At 41.9% G+C, this 16,450-nt stretch overlaps 1 protein-coding gene across 7 annotated transcripts in view; it reads right to left on the bottom strand.

Moving 5' to 3' along the window:
- Positions 1 to 16,450, bottom strand: part of LOC143525379 (NACHT, LRR and PYD domains-containing protein 3-like) — a 58,093-nt gene that overhangs the window by 2,255 nt on the left and 39,388 nt on the right. For 4 of the 7 annotated variants that reach the window (XM_077019266.1, XM_077019252.1, XM_077019259.1 and 1 more), the window contains 3 exons: positions 14,371 to 14,541; positions 7,906 to 8,076; positions 7,473 to 7,646 (listed from right to left, as the gene is read on the bottom strand). In XM_077019266.1, the coding sequence (XP_076875381.1) occupies positions 7,473 to 7,646; positions 7,906 to 8,076; positions 14,371 to 14,541 (516 nt within the window). Of the gene's footprint in view, positions 1 to 263; positions 361 to 5,583; positions 6,915 to 7,472; positions 7,647 to 7,905; positions 8,077 to 12,635; positions 12,965 to 14,370; positions 14,542 to 16,450 lie in introns of those variants that run through there. The other 3 variants (XM_077019284.1, XM_077019292.1, XM_077019303.1) reach the window with 3 other exon arrangements.

Genomic DNA, 16,450 nt, shown 5'->3' with positions numbered 1-16,450 from the left:
AATGGCACCGTTACTTAACGCCGTTATTTTTAACGGCGTTATTCGCAACACTGCTCACACACATGCACCTTCTGCAGTGGTTTGTTCTTTCAGGACACCGGAATGTTTTTCTGTGTGAAAACTTTAGTTAACGCAATGAAATCATCATTTTCTAGCTTGCTGACTTCCAAATCTGAGATAATGTAACTCTCTACTCTACTCTGAGAGTTAATGGTACTCAACATGAGCTCAGTTTGTCTACCTTGAACATTCAGTTGTCTTACCAGTGATTCAGTGCAGAAGATGGCAGAACTGCCAGGATCTATGAATGCCTTTCCTTTGTATCTCTCCTCACTTGAAATGTGTAGCATACTGGGGTGTCTGAAAACACAAATCTCACGTGTCATCTTCCTTTTATATTCCCTGCTCAAGTGACCTTTCAACAGACACCCAAAGCAGACTCCATTTTTCTTTAAGAATGTTACTCTTTCTTTATGTGGTTTTTCCTTAAGTTTATAACTTTTGAATTGTATGGTTCTTCTCACAGTACAACATGGTTTTGTAAAAGCAGGGTTGTATTACACATCACTCTGTGGCCTTGGTGAATCATATTTTTCATTGTCTGTTTGCCTTTCTTCTACTCTAGTAGTGAAACTACTTCCTCGTTTTCCTAATTTCCTTGATTTTTCTTTTTTAATTCACTTTAACAATCATTTTTTCACTTAATACACGGTAAAGATCTGACACATTCTTTGTTTGGGGTTCAACAAAGTCCACCAGCTCTGTGAATCTGACTCATCTTCTATGATGCTCTTGGATGTCATATGTATGAACTCTCCATCATTCTCTTATTTTAAATGGCAACTTGGCAATAATGGCTCTCATGTTGGTGAGATTGTCCATCTCTGCCATAGCTGAAAGATCTGAATTCCAGAGGATCCCCCTGGAATACTGGTACATCTCGTTGGGGTAATCTAAACAGCTGTTGGTTCTTTGCAAGCAGCTCTGTAATGTATGTTTGCCTTTGCATCATCTGATAACATCTGTCTGCTCCTTCATCATGTTGTGGTGCGGGCCTGGACTGACTATGTGGTGAAGATGTGGTTTGGGTTGCCCGTGGTTTTGGTTGTAACGTCTGTCCATCGGTGTTCAAACCCACTAGTTGCACCCAGGTTCCTATCCAGATCCAATGCAGACTTGTCAGCTTACTTTGGTCAGGTAGCCATTATGCTTTGCAAATCCTCATGTTCATCGTAATCTGAGATTATGTAATGTTGCAATATGTTTCCTTGTATCTGCTTGTGATTGCCGTTCTTCACTCTCTTCATATATTCATTCTGGCAGCAGAAGCCGTGAGCTCCGTCTCTATTTCCAGTCTTTCCTTTGCAGCTTTAATTTCAGCTTCTTTCAACTCTAATATCTGTTTCTTTTTCAAAGCTGCCGCTTGCATCATTAACGCAGCTCTTCGCAGCTCGCAATATGCTTCTTCTTGCACACAGGCTGTGGTTGCACTCGACACCTTTGAAGTCTTTGACACCTCAGATATATTATCCATTGGTGTAATGTCTTCATCACATGCCTTCGCGTCAATACATTTTTTAATTGACCATAAACTACCTGCAATGATCGGACTTTGGTTGAAACCAATGCTGTTGGTCAACCTCATTTTCACCGTCGCTTAAACATGAAGTCACTAGTTTTGAATTTGGCAGTCCATTGGCTTAATTTACCTCTTCTGGTGTTTGTGGGTGAAAATGAAGCAAATTATCCAGCTTTCACAAACACTGCAACTCGAATCTTGATTTCATTTACCATGCACACTTGAAGGGCAGATGCAGACGCTAACTGACTAACTTATTTTAGCTCCAAATTACCGTGGCTATATTGTTACGTTGAGTCATCTTCAACATTAGCAAGTTTTCGACTTTGATGTAATTGCAATATTCAATGTGTGCAGCATGCATGGGTCCGACTGGTATCCTAGCTAGTAACTGGCTCAAAATCCATGTTTACTCACTAAGGAGTCCAGTTGTCTGTTGTGTGTCTTTTATTTCATCTTGTGGCTCAATGCATCACACATCTCATATACAAACAAGAGTAATGTCTAGAACGAATACATTTCAATGTTGCTACAGACTAGGCAAGACCGTTGAAAACTATACACTTTTAAGCTGCGCACATGTCTATCTTAGCAGAACACTATCACTGAACTTAGACATGCACAACAGTAGCATTCTTGACCAATAGGATTTCCTGACTGAATATAACTTGCACCTTTCAGATTAAAATCTCAAGGAAATACTTCTATATTTAAATTATCATCATTAGATTATCATAGTAAACTAACACAAAATATCACCAAATACATTTTGTATTTTTTGGCTCTTACAGATGTTTACCTGATCTTTTCTTATGGTGGCTTGCTAGTGATTGCAAAGCTAGTGAGTTGTTACTTCACTGTAATTAATGGTCAAATGTAGCTGGCAAGACAAAGCAAGATATAGTCAGTCGTGCTGTTTTTCTTGGTATCTATTGTTGTCATTAGTGAAATCAGCTGCCTTAGTTTTGGGTTAGGAAGTGTGAATTACTGAGGAGGAGGGACCACATATTGACTGCTGCTTAAATAAGTGGCAGTCCGCTACAGTTAGAGACATTCTCTGCTCTTCAATCAAATAAAGCCCATCTTCATTTTTTGGTTAAGTATCACACTCTTGACACACATCATATACTACCTTCATTCATTCATTCATCATGTGTTTTTCCATCCCTGTTCTTGCTCCCTATAGTCGCCGTCAATGCAAACATCACTGCAGAAAACGCACTACCAGTAACCTCATCTACCCTCCACTCTCAACAAACACCCCGATCATTGTGACCGGGGGACTCTGGAACTGCCAGTCTGCAGTCCAGAAAGCAGACTTCATCACAGCCATTGCAGCTCATCAGTCCCTTGACTTCTTGGCCCTAACAGAGACATGGATCACCCCAGAGAACTTTGCTACTCCTGCTGCCCTGTCATCTGCATTTTCCTTCTCGCACTCTCCAAGACAGTCTGGAAGGGGAGGTGGCACTGGCTTTACTCCTTGCACTTTTCCACAAATTACAATCTCAACTTTTGAGTATCATGCTGTCACTGTATGCTTCCCAACCACACTTCACATCATTGTTGTTTATCGTCCACCCTGCACCCTAGGTAACTTCACTGAGGAATTGGACACACTTCTGAGCGTCCTCCCTAATGATGAAACTCCTCTTCTTCTGCTTGGTGACTTCAACCTCCCAACAGATAAACTACAATCATCTGGCGTTCTTCCTCTGCTGTCATCATTCAACCTCAACCTCACCCAGTCTTCTCCAACGCACAGAGCAGGCAATGTCTTAGACCTGGTCTTCACCAGACCACCTGCCATGATGGACATTGCAGTAACTCCTCTCCACTGTTCAGATCATCACCTAGTATCTTTTCCCTTATCTCTTCCTCCCCACCGTCACACCCTTACTGCTACAGGCACTACCACCATCCGTCGTAACCTTCATTCCATCTCTCCATCAGTACTTGCCTCTACTATCACCACAGCCCTCCCGTCCCATGACTCTTTCACTTGTCTCTCCACAGACACTGCCGCTGACACTTGTCCTCCCTCTCTTCATCTATTGACCTCTTATGTCCCCTCTCTTCCAAACCCACAAGATCCTCCCCACCTGCTCCTTGGCTCTCTGACCCCCTGCGTAACAACCGAAGAGAACTGAGGATGGTTGAGAGGCGATGGAGGAAATCAAAGCTTACTGCTGATCTTCACTTGTATCAGTGTCTCATGTCGCTATTCTTCTTCTTCTTCTTCTTCTTCAACTTGCACTACAGGTTGCTCCTCCCTGTAGTGTTCACCAAGCCGGGCAGATACATAGCGCTCAATAGTAGTCTCGTCGCTGAAAGTGTGTCCTACGCAGGGCCGGCCCTTCCATTAGGCAATATAGGCAAATGCTAGGGGCGCTGGCTGTCCAGGGGGGCGCTCGCGCGAATGCGTTATTTATTTATTTTTATTTTTTACAAATGAACAATTCATAAATATGAAAACAAGCAAACTTCATTGTTTAATAATATTAGTCAAATTAATAATTATAATAGCACACGATACCCATCACCCGCGCAACCCCCTCCCCCCGCTCGCTCTGCGCACCTCGTTACTGTTTCTCTGTGGGGGGAAAAAACAACGCCACAGAGTGAGTGACATCTCTCTGAAAAGATGCCAAAAAGACCGAATTTCTCTGGTGCCCAGGGGAGAAAAATGAGAAAAGAGGAGGAAGAAACCAAAGGTAATATAATATGGTGAATTACACTATACTGTATGTTGTACTTGAATGGTGCTTCGTTTTAATATGAGAATGCATGTTGATGTGTTTCCATCTTTGGCGGATAATTTTGTAAGCAGATCTTACACACTGACTCATATAGGTTGCTGGCTCTCCCTTTTAATTTGAAACAAATCCAAAATGCTGCCAATCTGTAGCAGTGGTGTTTTTCTTTGAAACCAGTTCGCTTCATAACTAACACTCATCATCATTATGGCTTTTTCCCCTCTGTATGATCCTAGTGAAAACCGCCAGTCCATAACCAATCAGTGAGCTCCAACTGCTGACCCCGCCCACAGATCTTTTTAATGAATGCGCCAAATTTACAGAAGTACAGATTTGGCACGTTGCGTCACGTCAAATGGTTAATATATTGCCACAATTTTACAATACTGTCATCATACTGCCCAATCCTAGTAGGTGCTATTATTAGCTTAGCTGAGCAAGTTTTTAAAATAAATATATATTAAAACACACATATACTCCTCTGTTCCTTTCAGATGCACTTTTGAAATATTTAAATCCTGTTTCTACACATCCTGGGCCACCAGAAGACACATTCTCAACCTTATCACCTTCCAGTGAAGCAGCATTACACCATCATATCCCTCCACCTCACTACACCAATATTTATTTATTATTAATATTTACACCATCATATCCCTCCACCAGTACACCAATATTTATTTATTATTAATATTTACACCATCATATCCCTCCACCTCACTACACCAATATTTATTTATTATTAATATTTACACCATCATATCCCTCCACCTCACTACACCAATATTTATGTATTATTAATATTTACACCATCATATCCCTCCACCTCACTACACCAATATTTATTTATTATTAATATTTACACCATCATATCCCTCCACCTCACTACACCAATATTTATTTATTATTAATATTTAAAAGTTGTTCACTTTATCTAAAATAGTTTTAAAATATTTTTTGAGCAATATATTTCTTGTTATAAATAAAAAATATACTATAATACTATAATATAATACTATATATATAATATAATACTATATTTATAATACTATATATAATACTATATACTATAAATAAAAAATATACAAATATACTTGTTATACTGTAATATTTATAATTCATTTGGTTTTTATTTGTTTCTTTAATACTGATTTTACGGTTGTTTTCGTTCTAAAATAAAAAATAATTATCAAAAACATAAAGCTTTGCAGTGTATGTGTGAGTGTAAAAGCAGATGACTAATGATGCAGGGGGCGCCAACCAAAATCTCGCCTAGGGCACCACATTGGTCAGGGCCGGCTCTGGTCCTACGTGACACATGCATTATGTAAGCATGAACTTTTAATAAACTTCTTCCTCTACAAATTGAAATTAAAATAAAATTTAATGAAAGTTAAAATATAAAATATTTCTCTTTTTTTCAAGCGCAAACAATATTAGTGAGTCCCCGCTTAACGATGTCGTTAGGGACTGAAAAGTTCGTCGTAAAGGAGCTCTCGCCATTAAGCGCGTGACCCTAGATTTAGATATGCTTTAATTGTTAATACAGTATAGAAAAAAACTAACAATGTTATCATACACAACACTCCAACACTCCACTGTGCTGCCACTGCTCCTCCGCGTACCGCGCAAAATAAAAAAGTCTGTCGTAACTCCTGTCCACCGTTAACCAGACTCGTCGTTAAGTAGGCAATCACTGTATTATGTGCAAAACAAAAAGTTCTTCTGTCAATACAGAGTGCAAATAGTGCAAACAGAGCCTCACCAATTTGTCACTGAATTTGCTGTAACTACACTGCCATGTTCATTTTTAAGAATATTAGCATGTCCACACTGCTCCCGATATACTTTGCTGTCTCAACTTGCCAAACCGTGCCTTCCTATTCCTGCTACCTCTGTTCCAAGTGAGATATGTTGATTTGAGTACTGAGCTGTGGTGGTGCTATAAATGTCTCTGCATCGTGCTTGTATTAACTGCAGTGTACGGAATTATTTTCATACAATGTTTGCATATGGTCCATGTCTTATCAGTCACTCTCTTGCCATTTATCATTTCCGCCGTGTACCCAAAATGCTGCCAAACAAACGATTTGAAAGTGGTGGGGCCATCTTCAATAGTAATACCTGTATTTTCCAACGTCATTCTGGCTGCTTGCTGGATCACAAATCTCGCGAGACAGATTTTTAACACGATGAGAAATCTCGCTGAGTTACATCTCGCGAGATCTCGTGACACGAGATCTCGTCACACCTGTGATGGAAATTTGATGATTTCCATTTATATCAGGCTTTCTTAGTATACATTAAGCACATTAGACATAGGGTTTTTACATATGTGTGTTAATCATGGCCCTAAAGTCATTCTGGTGACTTCAGTAGGCCTGAGATGCATGTGTGTGTGTTCCCTGGACGGCCTTGGCTCAGTTCTGATCTGATATCCTCTTTGTGTTCCTAATCTGACCTCGCTGGAGATGCCCAATCTGCACTTGGACGTCACTACGGCGACACAGAGTCTGTCATGCCATCACGAGGATGCTGAGCATGGAGGGGGCATGCAGGGGAGGGGGCATCATATGCATCTGTCAAATCAATGTTAATCATTTCTTACATTGTCCAATCATATTTAGTTAATAACCTTGTGTTCACCTCGTGGACACCGTGTGTATTAATGATCAAAGGTATAAAGGATTAAAGTTCGGAGTGGGGAATTAGCTCTCTGGGACAGATGCCTTGGTTGTTTGTAACTGAGATCTCAGGGTTAATCCATGGTATGTTAAAATAAATTATTGTATTTCATTATCTAACCAAACTGCTTCTGACTTGTCAATGTACTCACCATTTGAAGGGTATCAGAATTTCTAACACACACCCCTAATGGCCAGTATTACTAGTTTCATAATACTTTTGCAATATATAATTTACATAAATCATATGTCTAAGTACTCTGGATAATTTGAAGGGGGCGGCACCCCAGCGCCCCCTACTGACGAGCTGCCACTGGTGTCATGTATGATACTGTATGTATTTTAGGAATTTGTCCGTGTGTGTCATGTGTGCTGTTTCTATGTATGACACTGTTCTTCTCACATTTGGAGTGTGTGTTCACACGCAGGGAGTTTAAGGGCATTCCTACATACCTGAGTGTATCCAGTCTGCAGTGGGGATCCTCCAGTCTAGTACAGAGCAGCTCCACTCCTAAGTCTCCTGGGTGGTTGTAAGTAAGATCCAGATCTTTCAGGTGTAAGGGGTTTGAACTCAGAGCTGAAGCCAGAGAAGAACAGCCTTCCTGTGTGACCAAACAACCAGACAATCTGCAGAAAGGAGGGAAAAAGAGGGAGAGAGACAGTGAGTGTCCGACAGTGAAGGATTAACACAAGACGTAACCGCACCCATGGAGATACACAGACGCAGACAACTAGACGCAGACGACGTAAACACACGCCCAAAAGGGAGGGGTCGGAGACCATAACGTGACAATAAATCTTTGTCTTATCTTAATATTTATTAAAACTCTGTATTGTCACCACATTTTACTGTTTCCATTTCAGATTAAATTGACAGAAAACTTACCTGAGAATCTCCAGTTTACAGTTTGAACTCTTCAGTCCTGCACAGAGCTGCTCCACTCCTGAATCTTTTAGGTCATTATTATTAATGTCCAGCTCTCTCAGTGAGTTTTCTGTTTGTAGTACTGATGTGAGAGATTTGCAAGACTCCTCAGTGAGATGACAGCCAGATAGTCTGTAAAGGAAAATTGCAGATAAATCACAGGGCCTGAATTTCAGTGTGGGATTGCTGGAATTGCGCACTATTTCTTCTATTCCGGAAATTTTAGCCTTAATTATGCGGGAAACTCCCGCACACAATTACAGCAAAATTTTCAGCAAAACAATAGCTCGGTTTTTATTGTGAGACGGACAGATAGTCAGACAGACCGACTTCCGTACTGGACGCTGCACTCACTCTTCCTCTCTCTACAGAGCTACAAGAACCTTCTGCTTTAGAGGCATTTCTCCCAGTCAAATCAGAACCAACACAGTTACTGATAGGGGCATGCAAACATGGAGTGCTGGCTAAAACGCAAATCTCCATAATCTGAAATTGAACCCGCTCAGAAAATATCACCAGAACCCGAGCGGACTAGCACAAACAGCAGCGGCGGTGACGTTGGCGAGACTAATCCTCAGGATTCACAGACAGGTGACGGTAGTAAAGTAAAGCAGCAGTTCAAATATAAGTTTCAGGCCAACTGGCCAAATATATATCTTTGGCTCGAAATTAATAGTGGTGAAATGAGCTGCTCGATTTGTAAAATGTACGGTGTTGTGCCTTTTACCAGCCGATGCTACAAAACTTCGACTTTAATTTGCCACTCGGCTAGTGTCTCTCATACACAGTGTTGGGAACGTTACTTTAAAAAAGTAATTATAAATTATAAAAAAGGAGTTATAGTTACTCACTTGTTCAAAAAAAATAACTGAGTTAGTAACTGAATTTCTAATAAAAGTAACTCGTTACCAGGGAAAGTAACTATTTGCATTACAGTAAAAAAAAGTTATATGCCAATGAATAAGAACTTTTTGAAAAAGCAGTTTTCACAGTCAGTTGAAATGAGTAGATCAGAAAGGTGTTTAACTTTTGATATTTATTGCACATCAACAGACCAGTGCAGGATAAAATCATTTAAAATCCCAAATATTTGTAAAAAAAAAAAAAGCAAATGTAAACAGTTACACTATATAAAGTGCATTTACATCTATCAAATTAAATTAAATTCTCTCAACCTGAGACAACTTGTTTGTTTACAACAGAAGTAAACTTAACAGTAAAACCTCTATTCTTAATTAAATAAATCAAATACCCAGTCTGGTAGACATTCAGGAACTTCAAGTATTTTCTTAAATAATGTTAATATCGCCACCTTGAAAATGCTAATATTCACTGGTTTGCTTCAACGTGCGTGTAAAAACACTGTCTCTGATTGGCTACCATAACGCTGCCTTAGCCAATCGCTTACTGACTTAAGTTAAACAGGTGTTACACCGAGAACTGTGACCTATCGAGATCTGTTACTCCTCACTAGCCTGGGCAGGGGTCCGCTCGGATTACTGTTAGTATATCAATATATAGTAACGCACCGCTTTTAATGACCAGTAACGTCAACGGTGTTGTAACAACAGGAAAAGTAATTAATTATATTATCCTGTTACTGACAAAATGACGGCTTAACGGCTTTATTCGCAGCACTGCTCATACAGCGCAACTGAAAAGAAAGCGTGAGGCTGATTTGACAAAAAATGTGATGGCTAACAATATTGAAATTGCACAGCTGCAGTGTGAGTTGGAATGTTTTTTTTTCTTTTGAGATGGAGTACAGGAAAAAAGAAAACAACAAAAGAAAGACCAAGGAGAGGACAGATCAGGGTAGAGAAGAACCAAGAGACAAGTTACAGTGTATATACTTCAATGTATATCTTGTTGAAGCACAGCAAGACTTGTATTTAGGCTCACCAGTAGTATCCCCCAAAATATAGAAATCCCCCTTATGTGACACATTTAAGGGGGGAATTCCCACTCATTTTAAAAAATTAATTTCAGGCCCTGAATCAGATGATGCAGGATTCCAGAATCTGAACTGCTGATTAAATTATGCTCTGTATCTGTCATGCAGCTCAACCCTGGAGACTGCAACTCCCAGAATGCCCTACGTCCTCTGACCCATTCCTCCTCCCCGCAGTACTAGTTCCCACCTGGTTCTCATCATAGGCTATTTATATACACTGCTCAAAAAAATAAAGGGAACACTTATACAACACAATATAACTCCAAGTCAACCACACTTCTGTCAAACCAACCTGTTCAGTTAGGAAGCAACACTGATTGTGAATCAATTTCACTTGCTGTTGTGCAAATGGAATTAGGATTGTCCCGATCCGATATTTGGATCGGATCGGCCGCCGATATTAGCAAAAAATGCGTATCGGTATCGGATCGGCAGGCACGAGAAAATGCCGATCCAGACTCCTGATCTAGTTTTTTTTTTAAGTCCGATCCGGGTTTTCCAGCGCACCCATTTAGATAATCCATTCCAGTTTTTACTGTGGTTTTGCCAGTGAGAGTAAAATCCGGTCCGCATTTTCCAGCACATCTTCAGCACACGAGCATAGCGTCTCCCTAATTTAGCTCCACGGCATCTCCTAACCATTAGGACCACCGTGTAAATTTGAAGTTATCGGTAAAAATGTCAGTTGTGTGGGATTATTGTACCTTAAAGGATGACAAAGACGAAGAGGTAGAGTGCAACATATGCCACGGTAAAGTCAAGCGTGGTGGTACAGCTGTAAGAACTTTTAATACAACCAATCTAATCAAGCATTTAGCGAAATACCACCATAAACAACATGACGAGTTTCTAAAGAAAACCGAAGACAAAAAGAAATGTCCTACACAACTAACACTGGCAGAAACGTTTGAATTGAAGGGAGTGTATAGATGGGGATGGAGCAGCAAAGTATGGAGTAGAAGGCATTTTGCTTTTAATTAGTTTACGGATTTTTTTTAAGCTTTGGTTTACACTTGTTCAAGAGCACTAATGAATGTTAATGTTAATAGACTATTTGTTAATAGACTATTTTCCACTCAGGTTGTGTGTTTTGCTTTTTAAATATAATTTACAATATTATTTGCACTTGTGGCTTTTTATCATTGGGTTACTGATGCTATTTCTGTTTGTTATTTAATATTTTGTCTATTTTGAGTTTATTAATTGCTAAATAAACAGGTCAGTTTCTCCTTACCAACCATTGTGTATTATTCAAACACACCTAATTCAGCTGGCTACTTGTTATCAAGAGTAAAACGCTTTTCACCATGAGTTTGACAACAAAGTAAGTTGGCTAAATAACTTTAAACTTTAATACATGCTCGGATAGGCCGGTATCGATATCGGCCGATATCAGTATCGGATCGGAAGTGCAAATAAATATCGGTATCGAATGGGAAGTTCAAAAATCTGGATCGGGACATCCCTAAATGGAATAGACAACAGGTAGAAATGAGAGGCAATTAGCAAGACCCCCCCTATAAAGGAGTGGTTCTGCAGGTGGGGACCACAGACCACTTCTCAGTACCTATGCTTTCTGGCTGATGTTTTGGTCACTTTTGAATGTTGGTGGTCCTTTCACACTCGTGGTAGCATGAGATGGACTCTACAACCCACACAAGTGGCTCAAGTAGTGCAGCTCATCCAGGATGGCACATCAATGCGAGCTGTGGCAAGAAGGTTTGCTGTGTCTGTCAGCGTAGTGTCCAGAGGCTGGAGGCGCTACCAGGAGACAGGCCAGTACACCAGGAGACGTGGAGGAGGCCGTAGGAGGCCAACAACCCAGCAGTAGGACAGCTACCTCCGCCTTTGTGCAAGAAGGAACAGGAGGAGCACTGCCAGAGCCCTGCAAAATGACCTCCAGCAGGCCACAAATGTGCATGTGTCTGCACAAACGGTTAGAAACCGACTCCATGAGGATGGTATGAGGGCCCGACGTCCACAGATGGGGGTTGTGCTCACAGCCCAACACCGTGCAGGATGCTTGGCATTTGCCAGAGAACACCAGGATTGGCAAATTCGCCACTGGCGCCTTGTGCTCTTCACAGATGAAAGCAGGTTCACACTGTGGCCGCACTACCAGTTTGTGTAGGAGCCCTCGGGGGGCGTGCCGCGGGGTAGATCTGCCGACCCGCGTTCTCTCGCTCAGGAGGACCACTTCGGGGGAATCCCCCTCCTCCTCACGCTTCCTCTCGGGACTGGACAGCGGGAGTCTCCTCGACCTCCATCTCCTCCTCCTCACTGCCCAGGCTCCAGCTCATGAGCTGCTCCGGGCTCTCACCCCTAGAGTAGTCCATGGCGCTGCCCTCGGAGCGTTCAGAGGACACGCCCTCTTCCAGAGTCCTCCTCCCCTTCACGGTCCCAGCGGAGTACACCGACTGGAGCGAACTCCCCTCCTCTTCCTCCGTGCACTGCTCGCTGTCCGTGTACTCGGTATAACCCAAGCACACGGAAGGGGGACGGTCTTCTTCCTCCTTGCCTTCACCGTAATACTCGGTGGGGGCGGAGCACACGAAGGGGGGATAGTCCACCTCCTCATCTTCCTCCTCCTCACCGTAATCTACGTTGGGTGCGGAACACACTGAAGGAGGATGGTCCTCTTCTTCCTCCTCTTCACCCTCACCGTAATCCACGGTGGGAGCGGAGCACACAGAGGGAGCTTGATCCTCACCCTCCTCTTCTTCCTTGCCTTCAGAGTCCTCCCCCGCGAACTCGCACTCCGGGGTCTTCTTGGTGGCGCAGAGCTTGAGGGCTCCTACCCTCAGTGGTGAGAGGGCTCTGCAGGGAGAGGGGTGACGCTCCCTCCACATCGCACCGCGGTCTCGCGCAAATAGACCGCCATCTCCTCCGTCTCAGCTTTCCGAGCCCGAAGCAGCATGATGTTGCACAACGGGTCCTGCTGCATCGCTTCGAGGGTGACTGGGGCTCCGCCGTGCTGTGCAGGGGAAGAGGTGTGGTGGTGCCTGCTGGGCCTCTTCCCCTTCTTGGGTCGGGAGGTGTAACCAAGCATCTTGTCGGCTTGTCGTTCTGTAACGTGGGGTGCGACGAGAAGGACGAGGCATGAGTCCGCTCTGCATGCACTGACATTCTTTTATTCACAGACACAAAGTAGCGCAGACAACGCGCGTATAACACTTAACCCTGGTACGATCCAGGCCTTTTCATCACCCTTGGGGTCTGGCTGGGTGTGGTGGACCCATTGCAATTTTTGTTAAAATAATCAGCAGATTCAGCCCAATTGCAAGTAAAATAAACAATACATATGTTAAATTAGTTTGCTCTCATTTATTTATTAGTTACTTTTTTATTAAAATGTAACACAATAAGGAAATGAATCATAAATCATGCTGGCTGACAGGCTGGTCCTATGGCTAGCTGCTAACGGGCTGGTGCTAACGGAGCTGATGCTAACGGAGCTGGCTGCTGCTCATCCTCCTTTTCATTATCACTATCAGACTCTGATATTTCAGAAATGTGATCCTGAAATTTCTTCTTCTGAATCACCATCAAAATCCTCTGTCTCTTCCAATATCAGCTGTAAGGCAGTCTGAACTGAGAATAGCTTTGCCATCTTTTATAGCATTTTTAGCATTTATAGCATCATGTCCCCATGATTGGGTGAAACACACACACAAACACACACACACACACAGATCCAGAGAGGAGGGAGGGATAATGAGGGCTGAGAGAAAAGATGCTTCTTTCAGATCTCACCCCTTTGTCTCTATAGAGATTCTTCGTCTGCTGTCTGACAATATGCAATCAACCCCTGATGTGACAACCATCAAAAGTGTTGATGGTTGCCCACCTTTGCATGCCAAACACCTCTGTCCTTTGTTTGTATATCCTTTAAAGTCATACAGATGACTATCAACTACCCAACCCAATGTTGATTGCCCACTTTGACTAGCCCAGGGCCCAGTGGACCCTGGCCCCTGTATGTAATACAAATGTGAAGGGGGGTGTACGGGGGGTGATCATTGAAAATATTTTCTGATTTATGTTGCTCACGGAAAATGAGCCAAGGACCAATGAATCTCAGTTTGAAAAAAAAAAATTGTAGAATTTTTTAAAGCTGATTTTTTAAAAATGGGTCCCACAGACCCTTGGACCATATAAGGGTTAAACAGATTGACACGTAGACTCAAACAATGACGAGCACAATACACTGCGCCAACGCACATTAAATAAACCCCACGTGATGACGAGACGAGCTACAGGTGATACGGATTAACACAAGACGTAACCGCACCCACAGAGATACACAGACGCAGACAACTAGACGCAGACGACGTAAACACACGCCCAAAAGGGAGGGGTCGGGGACCATAATGTGACAATAAATCTTTGTCTTATCTTAATATTTATTAAAACTCTGTATTGTCACCACATTTTACTGTTTCCATTCTAGATTAAATTGACAGAAAACTTACCTGAGAATCTCCAGTTTACAGTTTGAACTCTTCAGTCCTGCACAGAGCTGCTCCACTCCTGAATCTTTTAGGTCATTATTAGTAATCTCTAGCTCTCTCAGTGAGTTTTCTGTTTGTAGTACTGATGTGAGAGATTTGCAAGACTCCTCAGTGAGATGACAGCCAGATAGTCTGTAAAGGAAAAATGCAGATAAATCACAGGGCCTGAATTTCAGTGTGGGATTGCGGGAATTGCGCACTATTTCTTCTATTCCCGCAATTTTAGCCTTAATAATGCGGGAAACTCCTGCACACAATTACAGCAAAATGTTCAGCAAAACAATAGCTCGGTTTTTATTGTGAGACAGACAGATAGTCGGACAGACCAACTTCCGTACTGGACGCTGCACTCACTCTTCCTCTCTCTACAGAGCTACAAGAACCTTCTGCTTTAGAGGCATTTCTCCCAGTCAAATCAGAACCAACACAGTCACTGATAGGGGCATGCAAACATGGAGTGCTGGCTAAAACACAAATCTCCAATCTCCATAATCTGAAGTTGAACCCGCTCGGAAAATATCACCAGAACCCGGAGCGGACTAGCACAAACAGCAGCGGCGGTGACGTTGACCAAACTAATCCTCAGGATTCACAGACAGGTGACGGTAGTAAACTAAAGCAGCAGTCTAAATATAAGTTTCAGGCCAACTGGCCAAATATATATCCTTGGCTCGAACTTAACAGCGGTGAAATGAGCTGCTTGATTTGTAAAATGTACGGTGCTGTGCCTTATACCAGCCAATGCTACAAAACTTCGACTTTAATTCGCCACTCGGCTAGTGTCTCTCATACACAATGTTGGGAACGTTACTTTAAAAAAGTAATTATAAATTATAAAAAAGTAGTTATAGTTACTCACTACTTGCTCAAAAAAATAACTGAGTTAGTAACTGAATTACTCTATAACAGGGGTCAGCAACCTATGGCAGGCGTGCCACCATTGGCACACGGAGGCATAATCAGTGGCACGCGACACGCTGGACCAGCATCAGCAAAAAAAATTAGTAATAAAAAATCTCAGACAGAGAGCACGATCCTCCAATCGAAATCGCTCCTCAACGCTCTGCTAAGTGGATCGCGATATAATTGTGTCCATTTACACCCCCGCTTACATTCGCCACCCCCCCCCCCCCCGCTCTTTAACAACTTACGTTCGCTCGCTATTAGGCACACTCATTGACTAGACATGTTAAAGTTGGCACTCCGTGTCTCAAAGGTTGCCGACCCCTGCTCTATAATAAAAGTAACTCGTTACCAGGGAAAGTAACTATTTGCATTACAGTAAAAAAAAGTTATATGCCAATGAATAAGGATTTTTTGAAAAAGCAGTTTTCACAGTCAGTTGAAATGAGTAGATCAGAAAGGTGTTTAACTTTTGATATTTATTGCATATCAACAGACAAGTGCAGGATAAAATCCTTTAAAATCCCAAATCTTTGTTTTAAAAAAAGCAAATGTAAACAGTTACACTATATAAAGTGCATTTACATCTATCAAATTAAATTAAATTCTCTCAACCTGAGACAACTTGTTTGTTCACAACAGAAGTAAACATAACAGTAAAACCTCTATTCTTAATTAAATAAATCAAATACCCAGTCTGGTAGACATTCAGGAACTTCAAGTATTTTCTTAAATAATGTTAATATTGTCTCGAAAATGCTAATATTCACTGGTGTGCTTCAACGCGCGTGTAAAAACACTGGCTCTGATTGGCTACCATAACGCTGCCTTAGCCAATCGCTTACTGACTTGTTAAGTTAAACAGGTGTTACACCGAGAACTGTGACCTATTGAGATCTGTTACTCCTCACTAGCCTGGGCAGGGGTATAGTATATCAATATATAGTAACGCACCGCTTTTAATGACCAGTAACATCAACGGCATTGGAACAACAGGAAAAGTAATTAATTATATTATCCCGTTACTGACAAAATGACGCCGTTAAACGGTGTTATTCGCAACACTGCTCATACAGCGGCACTGAAAAGAAAGAGCAAGGCTGATTCGGCTAAAAATGCGATGGCTAACGATATTGAA

Source organism: Brachyhypopomus gauderio, chromosome 1 (assembly GCF_052324685.1).
Source record: "Brachyhypopomus gauderio isolate BG-103 chromosome 1, BGAUD_0.2, whole genome shotgun sequence".
Taxonomy (NCBI): domain Eukaryota; kingdom Metazoa; phylum Chordata; class Actinopteri; order Gymnotiformes; family Hypopomidae; genus Brachyhypopomus; species Brachyhypopomus gauderio.
Note: the sequence above shows the minus strand (reverse complement) of the source record. Positions and strands in the feature narration are given on the sequence as shown.